Here is a 20,593-nt window from a genome sequence, read left to right as displayed (position 1 = left end):
AAAAAAGCGATCAAAATGGTGCTTGAATCTATTTACGATTTAGAGTTTTTAGACACATCGCATTTTCTCTTGGGGCGAGGTCGCCACTCGACAATTAGGTTTCTAATTCAATTTGTTGCGGCGTGTAGAATAATGTCTTGGGCTACTCCAAGCCACCTACTTATTTGTATTGCTACAATCATACTGAACAAGAAGAATGTTGTAATTTTACGATGCCAAGTTAACTCGATATCATTATGTCTGCCGTCAAATCCTAGGGTTCAACCTTGGACAGATGTAGACATCAAAAGTGGCAAGAGTCGTACGCTCACAAAATTATAAAGAAAATAAATAATTAGCTAAAGTAAAAGATACACGATAGAATCGACGTAAAAACGTTTAGAATCGACGTAAAAACGTTTAGAATGACATGACGCCATAAACAATACGATCTGAACAAGCGTGACCATGAAAAATATCATTAATCAAATTTTATATATAATTTTAAAAGATCATACTAAAAGTGTTTAATTTAGCGGCACATAAACGAGAGTGATCTTCATTCCATTGCCAATGACTATTTATCTTTACTTTGTGCATCTAAATCGATGTTTTTCGACATTTTGAGCTACATCCCAATGCAGTCCTAGATGAGCATAATCGAGAACTCAAATGAACCCAACAAAGGCTCCAAGACCTAACCCAGTCAACGTTCTGTTCTATAAAAAGTTCTATAAAAAGTATCATGACCCGATGATTGATGGGATAACTGAAATATGTCTTAATAATCTTAACAAACAATTATGAAAGATCTATGTTTATGATGTGCACAAATACAATAGTGGAAGCTCGAGATTTCATTCATAGGGAACTCTATGCCGTGAAAACCGATACTATAGGGAAGTATTTGTAGCTCCCATCACAAATGCTTGAAGTAAAGGTTATTATTATTATTATTATTATTATTATTATTATTATTATTTAAGGGAAATTGTTGTTATTATTATTATTATTATTATTATTATTATTATTATTATTATTATTATTATTATTGTTGTTGTTGTTGATAATTTAATCACAAACAATTGGGCCAACAAATTGGGCCATGAAATAGATTTTGGTCCAAGTAATTGGGCCTCTCCCATTTCATCCGGCCCAAGACTCGGCCCTTATAAAGCCCAAGATTCTCCTCAACACATGGCTGCACCAGCTCAAGTAAGTTAGATGCTCTTCGCGTAATTTCATATCACTTTTTTGTTCTTGCTGTTTTTCTATAATGAATTTCTATATACGAACGGAATTTTCTTTATGGGAGTAATAATAGTTTGAATTAAGTTTTGTTCGTTAGCTCATGTTGTGAATTTGGTGATTGTCTTTTTGGATAAGGTCGAAAATCCGTTCCCTACAATGAGCATACGTCGAGGAGGCCGCCGCCGGACGTGCCGTCTCTTTACTTCATGGAAGAATCATTTACATCGGAATGCCTGTAAGTGCTTGAATTAGTGTTTGTCCAGTGCTGTACGATTTAACTCGTTAATCGATAAACTATTCAACGAATAGAAATGGAGAATTTACGACTGTTTTTTCAACAACGTGTTTTCGAGCAGTTTCAATAGAAGAAAAAAATCAAAAGAAGAAGCATGTTCTTCGAACTTGTAAAAAATAGAAAGGTGCATCTCATGATAATCACATATTTTCGACCTCTAGAGACGTACAGAGTGATGAAAATTCTAGTTCAGGAATGAGTGAGTCATGCTGTTTTAGGAACCTTGTTTGTTGAACTGAAAGTATCAATTGGAGTACTTTGGTATCGTGATCACCTTAGAATAGATTTTGTGAGTACATTCAAGTGCTGAATTTGAAGTTCGGCAGTAATTCTTGAAATTCTTGGCAAGTTCTCAATTTATTTTAACTGATTTTTGTTGTAAATTGTCATAAGTTTTGATTTGATTTAGTCATATCGAAATTTGATATCGGGATTTGGGAATGTTTTGTACGTCACATTGTATTTCTTGAGTGACATATTGGGTGAGAGTCTATATAGTGTGATAGTGAGGTATTCACTTGCAACGCTTTGTTTTATTAGTGATTGGTTGCTATTCGTGGATGTAGGGGAACTTCTTCTCTCCGAACCATGTAAATATCTTGGTGTCTCTTTGTGTAATTTCGTTCATTGGTGTTGTGAGTACATTTGTTCCGCTTTCGGCGCACAACAAATTTCATTTATTTCCTCTCGACTTGCATAAGCTTTACTGAAATAGACATTCACTGTATAAGTGTTTTACGGTTTTTAAAAAAATTAATTTCGAGGCATAATTGATTTTGAATGTTTAAGAAACGATTGTGCATTCGTTCTTAGATAGTTTTTGATTTCCATCTTATAGAAGAAATTTTCTGCTTCACGCAAGCATGTCATATGGTTACTTACCTAAAATCTCCTCATTCAATTATTTCTGCTTTCAGTTTGTTCCAGCTGTCACAGAGCTAGTTATTGCTGAACTGATGTACCTGCAATGGATGGATCCAAAAGAACCAATATATCTTTATATAAACTCCACAGGAACAACTCGAGATGCTGACGATACTGTAAGCTTTTAATTTATTCAGCTACCTGAAACAAGTGGAATTAAGTTGTGAAGGGCATGCATTTCTTTCCTCATGCTTTACAATATCATCTGCCTGCATTTTTTAGGTTTTGTATTCAGACTATAAATCTGGCTCGTTTATCTACGTGTTGACATGAATATCAACTTGTTTGTCTTGATCAGGAGTTCCTTTGTTTGAGATGTTACAGGACTCATTTTCTAATTTGTTCATCATTAATAATTAAGAAAAACAATTAAAATGAGATTGTAATTTTTAGATTTTTTCTTCCAAAAGTATGTTTAATTGTAATTGCTAAGAGCAGCTTCTTGATCCACAGTCTGTGAACTTGGGCTGGGTTTGATGCTGCTCGTGACGTTCTTATTCGTGCAAAAGAGGTCAAGATCCTTCTATAGTGATGTAATTGATTTTGAAGTAGAACTCAGTTTCTTTGACTCTGATTTTTGCTGGTGTTGAGGATTGTTGGGTGGAGTCCCACATCGGCTAATTTAGGGTTTTATAAGTGAGGAATACATCTTCATTAGTACGAGGCCTTTTGGGGAAGCCCAAAGCAAAGTCATGAGAGCTTATACTCAAAGTGGACAATATCATACCATTGTGGAGATTCGTGATTCCTAACATGGTATCAGAGTCATGCCCTTAACTTAGCCATGTCAATAGAATTCTCAAATATCGAACAAAGAAATTGCTAGCCTCGAAAGTGGAGTCAAAAGTGACTCAAGTGTCGAACGAAGGGTGTACTTTGTTCGAGGGCTCTAGATAAAGGAGTCGAGCCTTAATTAAGGGGAGGCTGTTCGAGGGATCTATAAGTCTCAGGGGAGGCTCTATAGTGTACTTTGTTCGAGGGGAGGATTGTTGAGGACTGTTGGGAGGGAGTCCTACATTGACTAATTTAGGGACATGGGTTTATAAGTGGGAATACATCTTCGTTGTTATGAGGCCTTTTGGGGAATGACTAATTTAGGGACATGGGTTTATAAGTGGGAATACATCTTCGTTGGTATGAGGCCTTTTGGGGAAGCCCAAATTGTGGAGATATGTGATTCCTAACATGGTATCACAGCCTAGGCTATTAGAAACCACGGATCACCACAATGGTATGATATTGTCCACTTTGAGCATAAGTTCTCATGGCTTTGCTTTTGGTTTCCCCAAAAGACCTCGTACCAATGAAAATTTATTCCTTACTTATAAACCCATGACCATCCTCTTAATTAGTCAATGTGGGATTCCCTCCCAGCAATCCTCAACATAGGCAACGTTTATTTCTACTCTTTTTTTGATCTCACATGTTCCGACGTACAACTTCAATATTTTGATGAGAAGACCATTGTACATGGATGTACGACAAGAGAGAATTTGGAGTTATAGACAAGGTAACCTAACGCACAGATTTTTTTAGGGTATAACACGATGCACATGCTTTGTTGCTTATAATTGTAGTATATAATTCTAATTTGGCAAGTTGGCACCAGATTCTTTGGCGCGGTCAGGAGACGATTATGGCTGATGTCGCTGCCCCAGAGGAATGAGACAAAGGAGCTGGCATCAAAGTTGTAGATGAACTCTAGATTCCCTCTCAAATCTACTCTCCATTCATAGCAAGTAAGCCGGTTGTTTCTCCTTTTTGCAAACTCAAAACGTTGTTCCATCCTCCAGTATTCAAGTTGCAAATGTCTTAGAAAGCCAATGGAATTTGATTTTCTTTTTGTTGGCAGTGTTTCACTGGAATTGGATTTGGGAGAGAGAATCAAGGTCCGTGCCTCTATCTCTCTAGATCATAGACTGGTAATTACTTTTAGTACATTTAGTTCTTAAAATTGAGGAAATTTTGCTTTACTTAGTAGTTGAAATCTTAACATTGAGATAAATATTGTATGGGTCGCACATGCCTTCCACAAGAAAAAGGCTAAATTATAAAATAAGACCACTTGTTTAAAAAATAGCCTTATTCTTCGCAATACTATCTTTGACTTTTCATAAATGTTTGAATAATGCCATTGAAGTAGAAAAACTGCTAGAATGATGGATGAAATCTCGACTTGTCTAGATGCCATTTTTTCATATTGAATCCACTGTTGCGTCGTTCCAAGTTTGTTCGATCGATTTTTCGTCCAATATTCTAATGGATTTCAATTCCGAGAGGAGTTTTGAAACCTTTATGATAGGACAATGATAATATTGCAACTTTTAAAAGAAGAGGTACTTTTGAAGCAATTGACAAGGTTTAGGCGTTTTTATAAGAGCTATCAATAACTACCTTGGATTGGTCTAATGGGTTTATAAGAGCTATCTAAATAATAAAAGGCTTTGCGAGAACAAGTTTGTCAGGGTGGTTACCTACATAGAATCTAATATCGCACTGTGAGATTCCACGTCGATTGGAGAGGGGAACTAGTACTGGCAAAGACGCTGGGCCTTGAAGGAGGGTGGATTGTGAGATTTCACATATGTTAGAGAGGGGAACGAAACATTTTTTATATGGGCGTAGAAACCTCTCCTTAGCAGACACGAGAGAGGGGATCAAAACATTTTTTTATAAGGGTGTAGAAACCTCTCCCTAGAAAACACGAGAGAGGGGAACGAAATATTATTTATAAGGGTGTAGAAATTTCTCCCTAGCAGACGGAAAGGCCGAAAGGAAAAGTCCAAAGAAAACAATATTTACTAACAGTGGACTTGAGCTGTTACACATACAATTTTAGCAATCAAATATAGTAATATCATACCATCGTTTCATGAAAATGTCTAGGGAGACAGACGCACATAGATATAAAATAATAATAATAATAATAAAAACACCAATAATGTAGCCTCCTCCAACTTGATTGTTTTTAATAAATTATCTTGGAAGATTATTTAGATGATTTTGACAGTTAACACTCTCTTCTTTCTCATGCATTGTTGGATCCAACTAAATTTCCAACATGGTGGAATGAGTTTTATTTTTCTACTCTCTGTTTCTTAAATGTTTGCAGTTTCATTAGTTGCAAGGGAATGCTTTCAAGTTGCACATACTCCCATGTTGGATTGCAGAGTCAACTGCAAGTTATCAGAGATCATCAAGAGAATCATTATCTTGCTGGAAGATTGTCTCCCCCTGACAGCTGACTCGCCACATATTTGGGTATGTATAACATTGAAAATTTTTCATTCCCAATTATTATATATTTGTTAAAAATAAGAACTATCATAGAATCCCTAGTGATCCTTAGGGTAAAGGAAACAAAAGGTTTATTAGGAAATAGGTTTGAAGCTCGGCCACGGTGAGATCCCACAATCCTACATAGGTTGGGAGGGGAATGAAACACCTTTTATAAGGGTGTGGAGATCTTTCTCTAGCAGACGCGTTTTAAAAAATCCTGAGGGAAAGCCCGAAAGGAAAACCCAAAGAGGACAATATTTGCTAGTAGTGGACTTGGGCCGTTACAGATGGTATCAGAGCCAGACACCGAGCGATGTGCCAGCGAGGAGGCTGTTCCCTGAAAGGGGGTAGACACGAGGCAGTGTGCCAGTAAGGATGCTGGGCCCCAAAGGGGGGTGGATTTGGCGAGGGTCCCACATCAATTGGAGAAAGGAACCAGTGCCAACGAGGACACTGGGCTCTAAAGGGGAGTGGATTGTGAGATCCCACAATCCCACATTGGTTGGGGAGGAGAACGAAACACCTTTTGTAAGGGTGTGAAAACCTTTCCCTAGCAGACACGTTTTAAAAAACCTTGAAGGGAAGCTCAAAAGGGGAAACCCAAAGAGGACAATATCTACTAGCGGTGGACTTGGGCCATTACAGTCATCGATCTAAGATACTGAAGTATTATAATATAAAGATATAGAGTTACATATGATTAGTTGAGGTACTTGAAACTTGACTAGGATGTGTAGTAACCCAGATTACAAAATATTAGTTTATCAATTAGGGTCGAGAGATTTGAGGGAATAAGTTTTAAGTTTGGTAACCACGTCTTTAGGATTTCATATCCTACAAACCACCTTAACAATAGATGTAATAGGGTGACGTGGTAGTTTCATATGAGTATAGTTGAGATGCATGCAAGGTAACGATTAGACTTCGTGTAAGGACTTTTGATGATAACGATAATAACTTCTAAGCAAAGTTTTAACAGCAAGAACAAAGCTATCGTGAAGGCTGTTAAGAATGACTTGTGTCCTCGTATCTTAAAATTCAAAGATTTATTGAACATAAACGAAAAAGTTTATAAACTAAAATTATAATGGTTTAGATACAATTGCACAAATTGATATTATAACTCGAATAAGATCTCATAGCCTTTTTAAAACGTTCTTATCATTCCCTTTGGTTATAGATTAATTATTTTGTCTAGTTGGCAACAGATTTTATGTTATATAAAAATATATTTAAAGATCTAGATGTTGCCATTTTGTTTGAAAATTTTAATTTACAAAAATAATTCATTTTTTATTTGAATTATTTCATTCTTAGTTTGAATAAAGTAGGATATGCAAATCATGTACTTATAATAATTTTAATTAGATCTCACATTCTTAATTAATCTTAATTTAATACTAAATTTTGTTATTATATATAATTTCTTACGTTTGCTTATATTCGACAAAATTCTAGACTTGTATTGTATTTAGGTTCATTTCTATGGTATGTCTCGGGTAGGCTCATACTGGTTGGATTTAGATATGCTCTTGCCATAGGCGACTTTGAGGACGTCGTCGAGGCAGATGTGCTCTTCTTCTTAGAAATACCATTTTTTTTGAATTATAGAGTACAAAAGGGAGAACGGGTCAAGTTTGAAGCTCGGTTGCATGTGCCATAAATTTATATATGAAATTATTATTAAAAAATTGAAATAAAATATCTCTTCCTTAAAATTGATTCAACCTTGGAAGGATTGCGTTATTATATATGAAGAAAGATATGAATGGTTTCATTATAAAGAGATCTCTTTTCTTTTGAATCTCTTAACTTTTTTCCTCTCTAAACATGGAAGCTCTTCCTTTCTTTGTTGGAGTGATAGGTAAAACAAATTAATGTTCTTCATAATTAATTCTTTTTTTCTTCTCCTTTTATATATTATGAATTTCACTTGTTGTTTTTTTTTTTTTTTGCTTTTTCAGGAAACATCATCTCTGTGTTGTTCTTCCTTTCTCCCGTGTAAGTTCTCGACAAAATTTCGCCCCGTTCAATAACCGATTTTGTAGCTAAAACAATTTTCTTTCACGAGCTGGTTTTTAAGATTGTTTTTAAATTTGGCTAAAAAAACAAAAAAAAAAAAAAAGTTCCCGTTTAGATTTAGTTGCTTCTAAAGAACGTTACCTCAAAACGAGTTAATAACTAGTTGAGCTATGCTCGGCTCAAGTTAGCAGATAGAATGGGACGGGACGTAAAAGAAAAATGATTAGTTATTGAATGGTCTTTTTTNTTTTTTTTTTTTTTTTTTTTTTTTTTTTTTTTTTTTTTTTTTTTTTTTTTTTTTTTTTTGCAGGAAAACATTTTGGATAGTGTTGAAGAAAAGATCAACAGAAGAATTTGACAGTCTTCCGTATGTTTCGACTTTCCTCACAGCTGCTTTGTGGGCTTACTATGGCCTAATCAAACCTGATGGCTTTCTCATTGTCTCTGTCAATATCTTTGGAATTTCCCTTCAACTTTGCTACCTCACCATTTTCCTTCTATTTTCACCTCCAAACATGAGGGTATGTTCTTCCCGTCAAGCCGTCGTTACGTGTTTTTTTACGTCACTTTATGGTTTCAAGTTGATTTTCGACGTTGTTGACTTTTTATCGATATATTAGTATATTTCGATCTCTAAGATCCTGTTTGATAACCATTTTATTTTAGGGTTCCTGATTGTCTGATTTTTTATCGTAATTAAAAAAATATTTAAAATTTAAGTTTGCTTTTCAAAATTTAGGTTGGTTTTTGAAAATGGGGTTTATCAAATTTATGAGCTTAATTTATAAAAACAGGGAAAAAATGATTACAAAACGGGCGGAAAAATATTATAATATTATATTGTGATTGTAATGATTTGTTAATGTTGTCGTTCTTGTTTGTTACTAACTATGTTTGTGTATTTGTAGGTTAGAACTGCAACTCTAGTAGCAATTTTCGACGTTGGATTTGTGGGAGCAACAATCTTGATATCGTATTTGATGTTACATGGGACTTCTCGAATCAAGGTCATTGGATTCATTTGTGCTGCTCTCAACATTATGAACTGTGGTTCGCCACTTGGAATAGCGGTTAGTAAAACCCTTTTTATTATATTCAAAATCACTTCGACACACGCTCTTAGCCATTTAAAACAAATTTTTATAGTAAGAAATCATTGTGTTCGAAGTGTAAAATCAAACATTAAGTTGATTTTTGAAAGATTTCGGACATATTTCAGGCTGACAAAAATGATTTTAACTATTTCGAAATCACTCCCGAAAATACCCTAAATATGTCCGGGTTTTCCGGACCACCGTCTTCTCTAGAAGCTCATATGATAATATTATGATGCAGAGGAAAGTGGTGAGAACTAGAAGTGTGGAGTATATGCCATTTCTTCTCACTTTGTGCATATTTTTGAACTCTGGGGTTTGGACTTTCTATGCTGTGCTTGTCAAAGATCCCTACATTGGAGTAAGTCTTCATTCTCTCTCTTCATACTTTCATGCATTTTTTTGGACTTTAAGGTCTTAAACATCTGAGTATCGACCTCGGGAGAAATGTCGAGGTCCCAATTTGTGATGTCCCACATTAGTTGGGGAGGAGAACAAAACACCCTTTATAAGGGTGTGAAAACCTTATCCTAGCAAACGCGTTTTAAAGCCTTGAGGGGAAGCCCGAAAGGGAAAGCCCAAAGAGGACAATATCTGCTAGCAGTGGGCTTGAGCCGTTACAAATGGTGTTTCGTTCTCCTCCCCAACTCATGTGGGACTCTCACAATGGAGGGGAAGCTCGAAAGGGAAAGCCAAAAGAGGACAATATCTGCTAGCTGTGGACCTGGGCCGTTACAAATGGTATCAAAGTCAAACACCGGACAATGTGCCAGCAAGGAGGTTGTCCCCTGAAGGGGGTTAGACACGAGGCGGTGTGCCAGTAAGGATGCTGGGCCCGAAGGGGGGTGGATTTGGTGGGGTCCCATATCGATTGGAGAAAGGAACCAATGCCAGCGAAGACACTGGGCCCCGAAGGGGTATGGATTGTGAGAGTCCCACATTGGTTGGGGAGGAGAACGAAACACAAGGGTGTGGAAACCTTTCCGTAGCAGACGTGTTTTAAAGCCTTGAGGTGAAGCCCGAAAGGGAAAGCCTAAAGAAGGCAATATCTGATGGCGGTAGGTTTGAGCTTGGGCCGTTACACAATTTCACGAAAATGTTAATAAAAGTATGGTCTTGCTAGGTATTATTTTTGCTTTAGTTTCTATTTGCATGTTCCAGTGTTTGAACTCGAGCTTTTTTAGGGCATTTTTGTAGCTGAACTTGGATTAACGTCATATTGGTTACTTTACTAATAACCTTTTAGTTTTTTAGATGAATATATTCAATTTTCAGTACCGTTTAATTTGATGAAATTGAAATCTCGTTGATTTGATATGTTGTTGATCTATTGTGTAGGTACCCAATTTGATTGGATTCCTTCTCGGAGTCATGCAATTAGTAATCTACGTCGTTTACATGAACGAGTCTAAACTATCCAAAGAAGATCATTCATCGATACACGATCAACTTCTTCCACCACATTTTGATACAACACCTGATCTCCTATCGAGTCATTCACAGTCCAACTCGAGCAAGATAGTTCTAAAAATCACAACATGATTCACGCCAATGTAACTCTTCTCCACATATTAAACGACGAATTCTTAAATTTTAATGGGTCAATGTATACGTTTATCAAGGCATGAATCCAAATTCCTCGATTTTAATTTTTTTTTCTAATAACAATTATTGGTGACGTTGACCATCTTCAATGCATCAAATTCCTCGAGTTGGATCTCCCATAGCTAAGATGAACTCATTCGTAATAGTAGATTCACCATTTTTTGAGAAGTACCCTCCCTCGTTCTTTGTGAATGATGTTCTTAATCAAATTTCTCTCCCACCATGACTCGATTTGGACCCATAGCTTTCTTGTTCATTTCTATTTTAGTAAAATCCTCTTGTTTTCCAGAGCTCGTGGTGTTTGTCACACGCACTCCAAATAAAAGTAGTTTGATAACTAAATAGAAGTTTACCTCAAATGAAATTATAACGAGGTATATTTGTTAGACTGGCTTATAGTTTCATCTTACTTTTTTCAATAGGATTAAGTCAATGTTGAATTGGGCTTTCACCGTGAATCATTAGACCCTGTGTAACAACACAAGCTCACCGCTAGCAGATATTGTCCGCTTTGGACCGTTGCGTATCACCGTCAGCCTCACAGTTTTAAAACGCGTCTACTAGGGAAGAGGTTTCCACACCCTTATAAGAAATGTTTCGTTCCTCTCTCCAATCGATGTGAGATCTCACAAACTATCCCCCTTGGGGGGCCAATGTCCTCACTGACACATCGCCTAGTGTCTGGCTCTGATGCCATTTGTAACAACTCAAGGTCACCGTTAGTAAATATTGTCTGCTTTGACCCTTTACGTATTGCTATCAGCCTCACAGTTTTAGAACGCGTCTACTAGGGAGAGGTTTCCACACCCTTTGTTCCCCTCTCAAATCTATGTGGGATCTCACACTCGGGGCATGTAAGGGCACGCCACATGGGCTCAGACCGACTCGGGCTAAGCTAGACTTATGGACTTTTGACCTTTTTGCTTCATCATCTGAGCTCAATTTCATCTCGAATTTAGATTGATTCATATTCAGCCTCAACTGCTTTTTGTTTCTTTAAATTTGATCCGATTGTCGAAATTTACGTGTAACACTTATTATCGTTCACTTTGAAAAATGTTAAAAAGTGGTTGATATGACCATTATGGTTGAGAATGCCACCTCTATGTGACCACCAAGTTGGCAACATGTTACTTATTGCCCCAAATGCAACGTCGTACCAAACTCTTTTGCACCAATGAGATCTTTGTATTAATTGTTATTATGGTCCAACCCTACTTTGATTTAATGTTTATAACCGATGTTAATGATGCATTATGACTTGTAAATGTTTGATATTTTAAACTATAAGAGATTTTAGTTATTAATTTAATGGATAAGTATAATCTTTTTAAATAATTAAAAAAGCAACCTAACAACTAGGGGTATACATGGTCCGAGTTGGGTTGAGAGATTTTTTTGACCCAACCCAAAAGTTCGGGTTGGTTGAATTGGTAAACCAACCCAACCCAACCCCTGACACTGAACTCGGGCGTGGGTGTCCTTAGAGAGGTCTTTTTATTTTGCTCGGATCAACCCAAAGATTTTATCCACGAAACCGAATCAATTCAGTTTGAGTTTAGAAAAATGAACCCAACCCTACCCAAAATGCTAATCCAACCCTACTCGAAATGTTAATCCAACCCTACTCGAAATGTTAATCCAACCCTACTCGAAATGTTAATCCAACCCTACCCGAAATGCTAATCCAACCCAACCCAACCCAACCCTTATAGTTCGGATTGAGTTGGGTTGGTCCGGATTGTCGGGTTGAATGTACACTCCTACTAATAACACAAATCAATCCAATTTGAAAAAATAGATGATTTAGTTGGATTGAGTTGTGAATTCTATTTAGATTGCTGCAGTCACGAACCTAATCAATCCAAATTTTTTAGGTTGGTCTAAATTATTTTTCCAAATCAATCCAACCGAATCTGTGTACAACCCCATCTAAGCCCTGCATATGTGTCCCTCATGACAACTATTTGAATATTAAATATTGTATATATATATGAAATTCTGTGTAAAATGTCCATTACAATTGATTATGATTACTTGATTCTTCATGAGTTTGAATGTTTCCAAAAGAGAGGATTAATTAGGGATTCAGATAAGCACGAAGTTATGAACATCATCAATCACTTGTTTTGATTGTAATAATGGAAGAAATCCAATTCAGAAGTAGACGCATCATCCATGGCCAAATTCCAAATCTCCTAGGTGCGCCATTTCGCTATCTTGCGCGGTCAGCTCTCGCTTGAAGATTTCAACAAAAATGCAAAACGATATCGAGAAATTCCTTCTCCCTCATTATCGATCCATTTTCAGAGTTTGCCGCTCTCGAATTTGTCTGTAAGAACTTCTCTCTCTCTCTCTCTCTCTCTCTGTCGCTGAGATTTAGAGAATCGGAATCTTTTCGTATATTTGTTGCTCGGCTTCTCTGTGTTGACTCATTTTCTTCTTCTTCTTCTTGTTTGTGTTGTTTGGATTCGTGAATCGGAAGCTTTTCGACTTCGATTTGATTTTGTGGTTCTTTAGAAGAGTTGGATGTTTACTTTTCTTCGATTTGGAGGATTTTCTTCAACTTGAAACAAGCCGATACTGATTTTTCGCTGTTTTGAAGATCCGTTCGTTGTTTAAACGGGCGAAATTGAGGAATTAGGGCAAGTTGTAGGGCAGAGAAGTTGATATTTGTGGAGTGAATCTTGGGAGGAAACTGTGGGGAAGGATGATGATGATGACAATGGAAGGGATGGAGAAGGGAGTTTTGGATGATATAATTAGAAGGCTGTTGGAAGGGAGAGGAGGCAAACAGGTTCAGCTTTCAGAGGCTGAAATCCGGCATCTGTGTGTGAACGCCAGGCAAATTTTCCTCTCTCAACCAAATCTTCTTCGCTTGAAAGCTCCTATGCGCATCTGTGGTCAGTCTTCTTTCTCTCCCTTTCTTCTGTTTCTTTCTTTCATTTCTGAATTCTATTGTTTTCTTATGCTGTTTTGGACATTCCTTTGGTGGATTGTAGCTTTGGTTGTTGTTTGGTTTGATGTTTTTACCATTCGAACATCTAGCTCTTGCTCGTTGGTATATGTTTTAACTAGTTAAACTATGTTCGCAAAGCCAAGTTCTTGGGTTGCGGGGGGAGAAGAGCGGACATGGGGACTTGGGCATTCCTTTTAGGGTGAGCCCGTGTGGGGCTATGGGGGCGGTATGAGCGGTCTGGTGTCCAAGGCAATTGGTTGTTGGTATATGTTTTAACTAGTTAAACTATGTTCGCAAAGCCAAGTTCTTGGGTTGCAGGGTGAGAAGAGCGGACATGGGGACTTGGGTTAGGGCGCAGTGTAACTAAGAGAGTCATTCCATTTAAGGCGAGCCCGTGTGGGGTTATGGGGGTGGTATGAGCGGTCTGGTGTCCAAGGCAATTAGTCAGACAACGACGAATGAACTTGTTAGATTAGTATTAGCCGCCTCTCCCGAAAGAAAATGGGAAGCGCGGGAGCTATGGGATTGGTAAGGATTGGTGTTTAGTTTGTGGGTTTTAAAGGTTTTGGTGTTTGGAGTTGGTAGAATTGACAAACTTGTTGTTTAGATAAACAAACGTAAATTTTACAAGTCAATGAAGTTGGTAGGATTGATCTTTGTTTGGTTTGTGCTTAAAGCTAATGTATTGTTCATTGTGGCTTGCAAAAGCTTCAGCTATGGAGTTTGTAGAATTAGCAAATGTGTAGTTTGGACGAGTAAATTCACGTGTTGGCTCGATTTTGTATTCCAAGCTGTATAAACTCAATCTACGAGATATCTTTTCATTTCTTCAATGAAAAATTTTGCTTCTCGTTCTTAAAAGCCTCTAATCGGCAAGATGAACATTAAACACTCCGGTTATTTGTCTTGATGAACCAAGCTTTCATGCATGCCGATGAACCCTAAACATTCCCTTAGGTTATTTGTCTGTGTAAATCTTGATGAATCAAGCTTTCGTGCGTGCCGATGAACACTAAATACTCCCTTAGGTTATTCGTCTATGTAAATCTTGATGTATCAAGTTTTTGTGCGTGACGATGAACACTAAACACTCCCTTAGGTAATTTGTCTATGTAAATTTTGATGGATCAAGCTTTCGTGTGTGCCGATGAACACTAAACACTTCCTTAGGTTATTTGTCTGTGTAATCTTGATGAATCAAGCTTTCGTGCATCCCAAATGCTCGACTCTTGATGCAATTTTTGCCTTTTCGTTTCGATTCTTTTGAATTATAACCTCATTTCATATGGTGCGTCTTGTTGCTGGCTTATTATAGGTGATGTTCATGGTCAATACAAAGATCTTCTTAGATTATTTGAGTATGGTGGGTACCCTCCTTCTGCCAATTATCTATTTCTTGGCGACTATGTCGACCGAGGGAAGCAAAGTTTGGAAACGATATGTTTACTTTTGGCGTACAAAATACGACATCCAAATAAAGTATTTCTCTTGAGGGGGAACCACGAAGATGCAAAGATCAACCGAATCTATGGTTTCTACGACGAATGTAAAAGGAGGTTTAACGTTAGGCTATGGAAAATATTTACTGATTGTTTCAACTGCATGCCTGTGGCTGGACTTATTGATGACAAGATCCTTTGTATGCATGGAGGAATATCTCCAGATTTGAAAAGTTTGGATCAGATTACGCAGCTTCCGAGGCCTACCGAGATTCCCGACAACGGTCTTCTCTGTGATCTGCTTTGGTCCGATCCTGATCCTAGTATTCAGGGATGGGCAGACAGCGATCGAGGCATTTCATGTACTTTCGGAGCAGATCGAGTGGTTGAATTCTTAGAAAAGAATGACCTTGATCTCATTTGTCGCGGTCATCAGGTAAACAAGCTTGTTCGTTAACTCTATATCAAATGTTGTCTTTTGTGTTTCGAAGCGTTCTTGTTGTAGTTTACAGAGACTGCACGTTGACGAGGAGTATAAACTGCAAATATTTCGATCTTTTGCTTCGTAATCACTGTTACGAAAACCAGTTTCTTGATCAAACAACTAGGATAAGTAGAGGATGGATATGAATTGTCCTAGATGTTTAGAATTTTGAGTTCTGTTCATTCTATTACACAGGTGGTGGAGGATGGATATGAATTCTTTGCTAAAAGAAGATTGGTCACGATATTCTCGGCTCCAAACTACGGCGGAGAGTTTGACAACGCAGGTGCTCTATTAAGCGTCGATGAATCTCTAGTTTGTTCTTTCGAGATATTGAAACCCGAGCTAAAACCCTCAGGAAGTAGTTCAGGTGTAATTCTTAAAAAGGTATGATCCAAACGTCTTCCTCTTAACATATTACTTTCGATTTCGACTTAACATTGCCTCTTATCTTTTCTCGAGCAGCCTCCCAAAATTGGAAGAGCTTAATTACTCGGAGGAACTCCTTATCGATCCTAGGAAGACGAAAGACCAAGCTCGAGTTGCTCATAGTTTTCAAGCTTGTAATGACCATCATGCCAGAGTTCGGTCGATCGAAGGTGTAAAAATCGAGTATGTCTATGTCCCGGTATCCAAACAGGTGGTAGATTTAGAAGTTGTGTGTGTGTAAAGAGAGATGCTTCTTCCATGATGATTATAAGTGATTGAATTTCTTTTCTTCAATCCTTTTGATTGTTCTATCTTTTCTTTTTAAATTCACTAACCAAAGCAAAATTCTTTGAACAAACCCTAATAATATTCCAAACATCAAGGGAAAAGAAAGAACGCAATCAAATAAATATGAAGACTTTTAAACTTAAAGAGCTTACCAAGTCAATGAAGCTCTGCTTCAACAGTTGCACAGCAACGAACTGTTATGGTCACCAAAATTCTTGTATGAGTAATGAACAATCCATAGAATTTTATCACAATTTCCAATCCTTTCTATCATTGTACAACTAGATAACTCACTTTTCTTTAATCCTTCTCTCCTTCATTTTAATGGAAGGGGGCTACCATGGCTGCTACTTTTCGAATTTTTCGAGTATCGGGACTTGTGGAAATCAGAGTTGAGTTTTCAGCCACATGATGAACCTAAATGAATATAAGCGATAGAGGAAGAATACGATGAAGTGACGAGCAAACGAGCAACCTAAATGAATATAAGCGAGAGAAGAAGAATACAGTGAAGCAAACGAGCAATCTAAATGAATATAAGCGAGAGAAGAAGAATACAGTGAAGCAAACAAGCAACCTAAATGAATACAAGCGAGAGAGAAGCAAACGAGCAACCTAAATGAATACAAGCGAGAGAAGAAGAATACAATGAAGCAACGAGCAAACGAGCAACCTAAATGAATATAAGCAAGAGAAGAAGAATACGATGAAGTGACAAGCAAACGAGCAACCTAAATGAATATAAGCGAGAGAAGAAGAATACAGTGAAGCAAACGAGCAACCTAAATGAATATAAGCGAGAGAAGAAGAATACAGTGAAGCAAACGAGCAACCTAAATGAATATAAGCGAGAGAAGAAGAATACAGTGAAGCAAACGAGCAACCTAAATGAATATAAGCGAGAGAAGAAGAATACAGTGAAGCAAACGAGCAACCTAAATGAATATAAGCGAGAGAAGAAGAATACAGTGAAGCAAACGAGCAACCTAAATGAATATAAGCGAGAGAAGAAGAATACAGTGAAGCAAACGAGCAACCTAAATGAATATAAGCGAGAGAAGAAGAATACAGTGAAGCAAACGAGCAACCTAAATGAATATAAGCGAGAGAAAAAGAATACAATGAAGGAACGAGCAAACTAGCATTATAAGTTAATAGTAGCATTATAAGTTAATAGAAAAGAGATACGGCTTTACCTCGCAAAATCGACAAACAAAATTTCTTTAGATGTGAGGTTACAGTCATCTTCTACTTCTTTTCCTGATTCCTTGAGTGCCAAGAGAATTCTGACTCATATTTACTTCCATTTTCTTCGTTGCTCGTCGAATAGCATCGTATTTCTGGCGCTGGATATGACTTTTCCTTTTGCTGCATTATAGACATTATAAGAATAGAACACATGAAAATAAACAACTAGAACATTTTGAGTCTTAAACTCCTTTCCCCCTTTCCTTCCAACATCAAACACTAATAAGTAACATAGTTTCAATACTTAAGTCAATCGAGAAATTATTTGAACCAAGAACACGAGCCCTTGCTAACTACATTTCGAGTTTTACCTGTCACGTTAGCGGTCCCATCTTATTGAAGCTAATACCTAAAGCCTAGCCATTGACAAACTTGAAGAAATGAAGGACCAAAATTTAGTGCAAGCCAGGGAAAATAAAAGACCAAGTAGTGAAAATGGTTAGCTTCCTCAACCTTGCAAGGAGAAGCCCAGCTGAAAGCACCATGGAACTGATCAGCCAAGAAACCTGTTCACGGAAACTCATTTCTTTCACCCATTGCTGGAAGTCCTCCAAAACACCCAAGTGCCCTGTTCTTTGAGAAACCACTACAGACGGTGAAGACTTCCACGAATTAGCAACGGAGTCTAGTCTGGCTTTACTACCATAGCAAGAGGCTTCGTCGTTCGGAATCTTAACTGAAAAACCTGCAGCACTGCAAAGCTGCGTCCCATTCGAAACCCATTCAGAAGCCCTGCCACACACAAAGTCATTCACTCCGCACGGTGCTAGAACCTGAACCATAAAATCTAATCAGGAAGTATATTTAGTCTTACATTGTGGACAAGGTTCGAGTTCGTGCTTTTACTTCTCATTACATTGGTTAAGAGAACATCGTGCATATAGAAAGATGGAAATAACAAACTAACAAAATTGAACGAAGTTCCAACAATTTTATATTATGAAATAACTATAAAAGTTACGTTAAATTATAAATTTAGTCCTCAACGTAACATGCCCATTTGATAAACTTCACCTGAGCTGGAATGATGTGCTAGACAACTAAACACAACGATGGTATAATCTAAATAGAAGCATTAGTGTATAGTTTAAGGACTAATTACAGACTAAATTTATAACTAAACTAAAGTTTTACTAGCAATTAGATGACATTTTCTTTTTCCTTCTAAAATGAGTGCCATTACCTATGTGCCTCTAAGACAGTCAACTTTTGGAAACCTCATATGTACCTCTATGACTATCAGTTTTTTGAAACCTCATATGGTTAACAAAAGAATATCTAGGTCTGTGAGACCCCAGATCGATTGGAGAAAGGAACGAGTTCCAATGAGGACGCTGGGCCCTGAAAGGGGGTGGATTGTGAGATCCCACATTGGTTGGAGAGGGAAACGAAACATTCTTTATAAGAATGTGGAAACCTCTCCCTAGCAAACGTGTTTTAAGACCTTGAGGGGAAATCCAGAAGGGAAAACTCAAAGAGGACCATATCTATCATCTGCTCACCTGTGTTTTAGCATCAACAGAAAAGTAAGCATCAGAGCAAGCGTTGAAGACTCTGTCGCAGAAAGAGGGACATATCAGAGGAGGTCCGGGTTGAATGCCAACTAGTGGATCACAAATCGAGCACTCCAGAAGTTCCCACAATTGCAAGCATTCTTGGTTGCCTTCTCCTGTTGAAGCCAGCCTCCTAACAGAAAGCAAAGCTGGGTATGTTTGAGCTACACCACAGCAAGTCTTCTTTCTGAAGACTCGACAAAGCGTCAAATCTTGTGCTTTGCTAACCTTTTTTGGAGGTTTTCCTTCCATTGCGAAGGGTGCGAACCGACCACCTTTTGAAACGCAGACATCATTTGATTCTCCTACAAGAAAAACACAGTTTTGTAAAATGAACCTTAATTTGCATTGTAAAAAATTAAGAAATAAAGAAGAGGTAAAATAGTCTTCCTCTCAATATCCATATGAAAAATACGGCATAGCCATTTCTTCCTTCCATGTAAAACAATCACAAATAAGCAAGGAACTAATTCAATATGATGATGAATCTAGTGATCCAAATTGGATATGAGACAGATATATAACTGAAGTTGATCCAAACTTGAACAACCTACAGATTGATAAGAAACTAATTCAATATGTTGTGGAATCTAGTGATTACAATAATTTTTTGTGTTAGAAAAAATAAATCCTTTGCTCAGTGAGTAATATTTTGATAAGAAACAAAAGACTAGATAAATTGAAAGACACATCATCAAATTTCTCAAGTAGAAAATTAAAATCGGAAGGATCAAACACTAATAATTTTCCAAATATCCAAACAATCTCGTAAGATTATATCCCAATTCGCAGAACCAAACCGCAGCTGCAATTTCCGGGAAATCAGGCACAATAATGACAATTACACTCAAATATATTTCAATTCAACACAATCATGAACCATTTTTTAATAAATCTAATACGAACACAAGCCTCATATGGAAACTACGTTGCAGAACAATCAAATAAAGAAATCGAGGAAGAAAGCAGATCAAAAAATGAAGTTTACCAGATGAAAAAGGAAGCAGCAGATTGAAATTTAGCATCATGAATAAGTACCAAATGTTCATATTCTTCGTCCTTTGCGCCATTTTCTGGACTCGTTCGAGGCAAATTACAGTTCGCAGAAACTAAGAAAGAAGACGATACTCGCAATTGCAGAGAGGCGGACTTGTTGGCGCTGATGGATACTCCAAAAACGAGAGTCCTGTGGATTGGGCCCAGGCCCAGGCCCAGGCCCAAATATAATTAGGAAAATATTTTTTTAATTTATTATATTGTATTTTAGATTAAATAATAAAAATACCTTTTAAAATCATCCTAATTTTTCAAAAATTTCAATAATACCTTCAAACTTAAAAAAAAATTAAAAAAAATATAATTTTCAAACTACAAATTTACATTAATACCCTTCAAATTTTTTAAAAAGTTTAAAATAGTGTTATTTTTTAAAATTCATTTATTTTTATTTGTATTTTTTATTTATTTTTATTTTATTTTTAAAATATATGGTTTTAATTATTACACAATAATTTATATACATCATTAATTTAGCAACAAAAATTAAAAAAATATCTTTAAATTTAGGGACATTTATAAATAATATTTTTATTTATCTACTTTTAATATTTAAATTTTAAAAAAAATTATAAATATCAAAATTTAAGCACCCATAGGGGCTCATGAGTCTTTTTACAAACCCTTGCTTAATTGTGGGCCGATGGGTATAATTGGTAATAATTTAGATGTTGGATATATTTTTTTG

The 20,593-nt window shown here is 36.8% G+C and overlaps 3 protein-coding genes and 1 long non-coding RNA gene across 10 annotated transcripts; 3 read left to right on the top strand and 1 right to left on the bottom strand.

Moving 5' to 3' along the window:
* The first annotated feature begins 1,220 nt into the window (after positions 1-1,220).
* On the top strand, positions 1,221-3,063 carry LOC111799026. Of its 2 annotated transcripts, none has more exons than XR_002815753.1 (3): positions 1,221-1,465; positions 2,443-2,565; positions 2,903-3,063. It is a non-coding gene; the product is annotated as an uncharacterized LOC111799026 (long non-coding RNA). The 2 variants fall into 2 exon arrangements; XR_002815754.1 differs by having other exon boundaries at positions 2,888-3,063.
* A 504-nt stretch (positions 3,064-3,567) lies between these two features.
* LOC111798025 (bidirectional sugar transporter SWEET9-like) lies at positions 3,568-10,512 on the top strand. 2 transcript variants are annotated; one of them, XM_023680974.1, is made up of 9 exons: positions 3,568-3,959; positions 4,059-4,188; positions 4,302-4,338; positions 5,562-5,710; positions 7,693-7,729; positions 8,061-8,271; positions 8,659-8,820; positions 9,086-9,205; positions 10,183-10,512. In XM_023680974.1, exons 6-9 carry the CDS (start codon positions 8,266-8,268, stop codon positions 10,384-10,386), a joined length of 492 nt encoding a protein of 163 aa, XP_023536742.1. In that variant the 5' UTR covers positions 3,568-3,959; positions 4,059-4,188; positions 4,302-4,338; positions 5,562-5,710; positions 7,693-7,729; positions 8,061-8,265; the 3' UTR covers positions 10,387-10,512. The 2 variants fall into 2 exon arrangements, with proteins under 2 accessions (XP_023536742.1, XP_023536740.1); XM_023680972.1 differs by having other exon boundaries at positions 4,302-4,371.
* A 1,987-nt stretch (positions 10,513-12,499) lies between these two features.
* Positions 12,500-16,054, top strand: LOC111798564 (serine/threonine-protein phosphatase PP1-like). 2 transcript variants are annotated; one of them, XM_023681802.1, is made up of 5 exons: positions 12,500-12,783; positions 13,055-13,352; positions 14,724-15,283; positions 15,527-15,718; positions 15,797-16,054. In XM_023681802.1, exons 2-5 carry the CDS (start codon positions 13,160-13,162, stop codon positions 15,818-15,820), a joined length of 969 nt encoding a protein of 322 aa, XP_023537570.1. In that variant the 5' UTR covers positions 12,500-12,783; positions 13,055-13,159; the 3' UTR covers positions 15,821-16,054. The 2 variants fall into 2 exon arrangements, with proteins under 2 accessions (XP_023537570.1, XP_023537569.1); XM_023681801.1 differs by having other exon boundaries at positions 12,935-13,352.
* LOC111798565 lies at positions 15,290-19,981 on the bottom strand. 4 transcript variants are annotated; one of them, XR_002815716.1, is made up of 7 exons: positions 19,838-19,981; positions 18,799-19,154; positions 17,750-18,069; positions 17,245-17,416; positions 16,343-16,465; positions 16,201-16,242; positions 15,290-15,419 (listed from the first exon to the last, which is right to left on the bottom strand). XR_002815716.1 is itself a non-coding variant. In XM_023681803.1 (5 exons), the coding sequence occupies exons 1-4, from the start codon at positions 19,917-19,919 to the stop codon at positions 17,290-17,292; spliced, it is 885 nt and encodes a 294-aa protein (XP_023537571.1). In that variant the 5' UTR covers positions 19,920-19,981; the 3' UTR covers positions 16,249-16,465; positions 17,245-17,289. The 4 variants fall into 4 exon arrangements, 1 of the variants encoding a protein (XP_023537571.1); XR_002815717.1 differs by lacking the exon at positions 15,290-15,419 and having other exon boundaries at positions 16,074-16,242; positions 16,343-16,523; XR_002815715.1 differs by lacking the exon at positions 15,290-15,419 and having other exon boundaries at positions 16,074-16,242.
* Positions 19,982-20,593: the final 612 nt, after the last annotated feature.

The sequence above is a fragment of the Cucurbita pepo genome, chromosome LG07 (assembly GCF_002806865.2).
Source record: "Cucurbita pepo subsp. pepo cultivar mu-cu-16 chromosome LG07, ASM280686v2, whole genome shotgun sequence".
Taxonomy (NCBI): domain Eukaryota; kingdom Viridiplantae; phylum Streptophyta; class Magnoliopsida; order Cucurbitales; family Cucurbitaceae; genus Cucurbita; species Cucurbita pepo.
The sequence above is the reverse complement of the archived record's forward strand: the minus strand, read 5'-3'. Positions and strand labels throughout refer to the sequence as shown.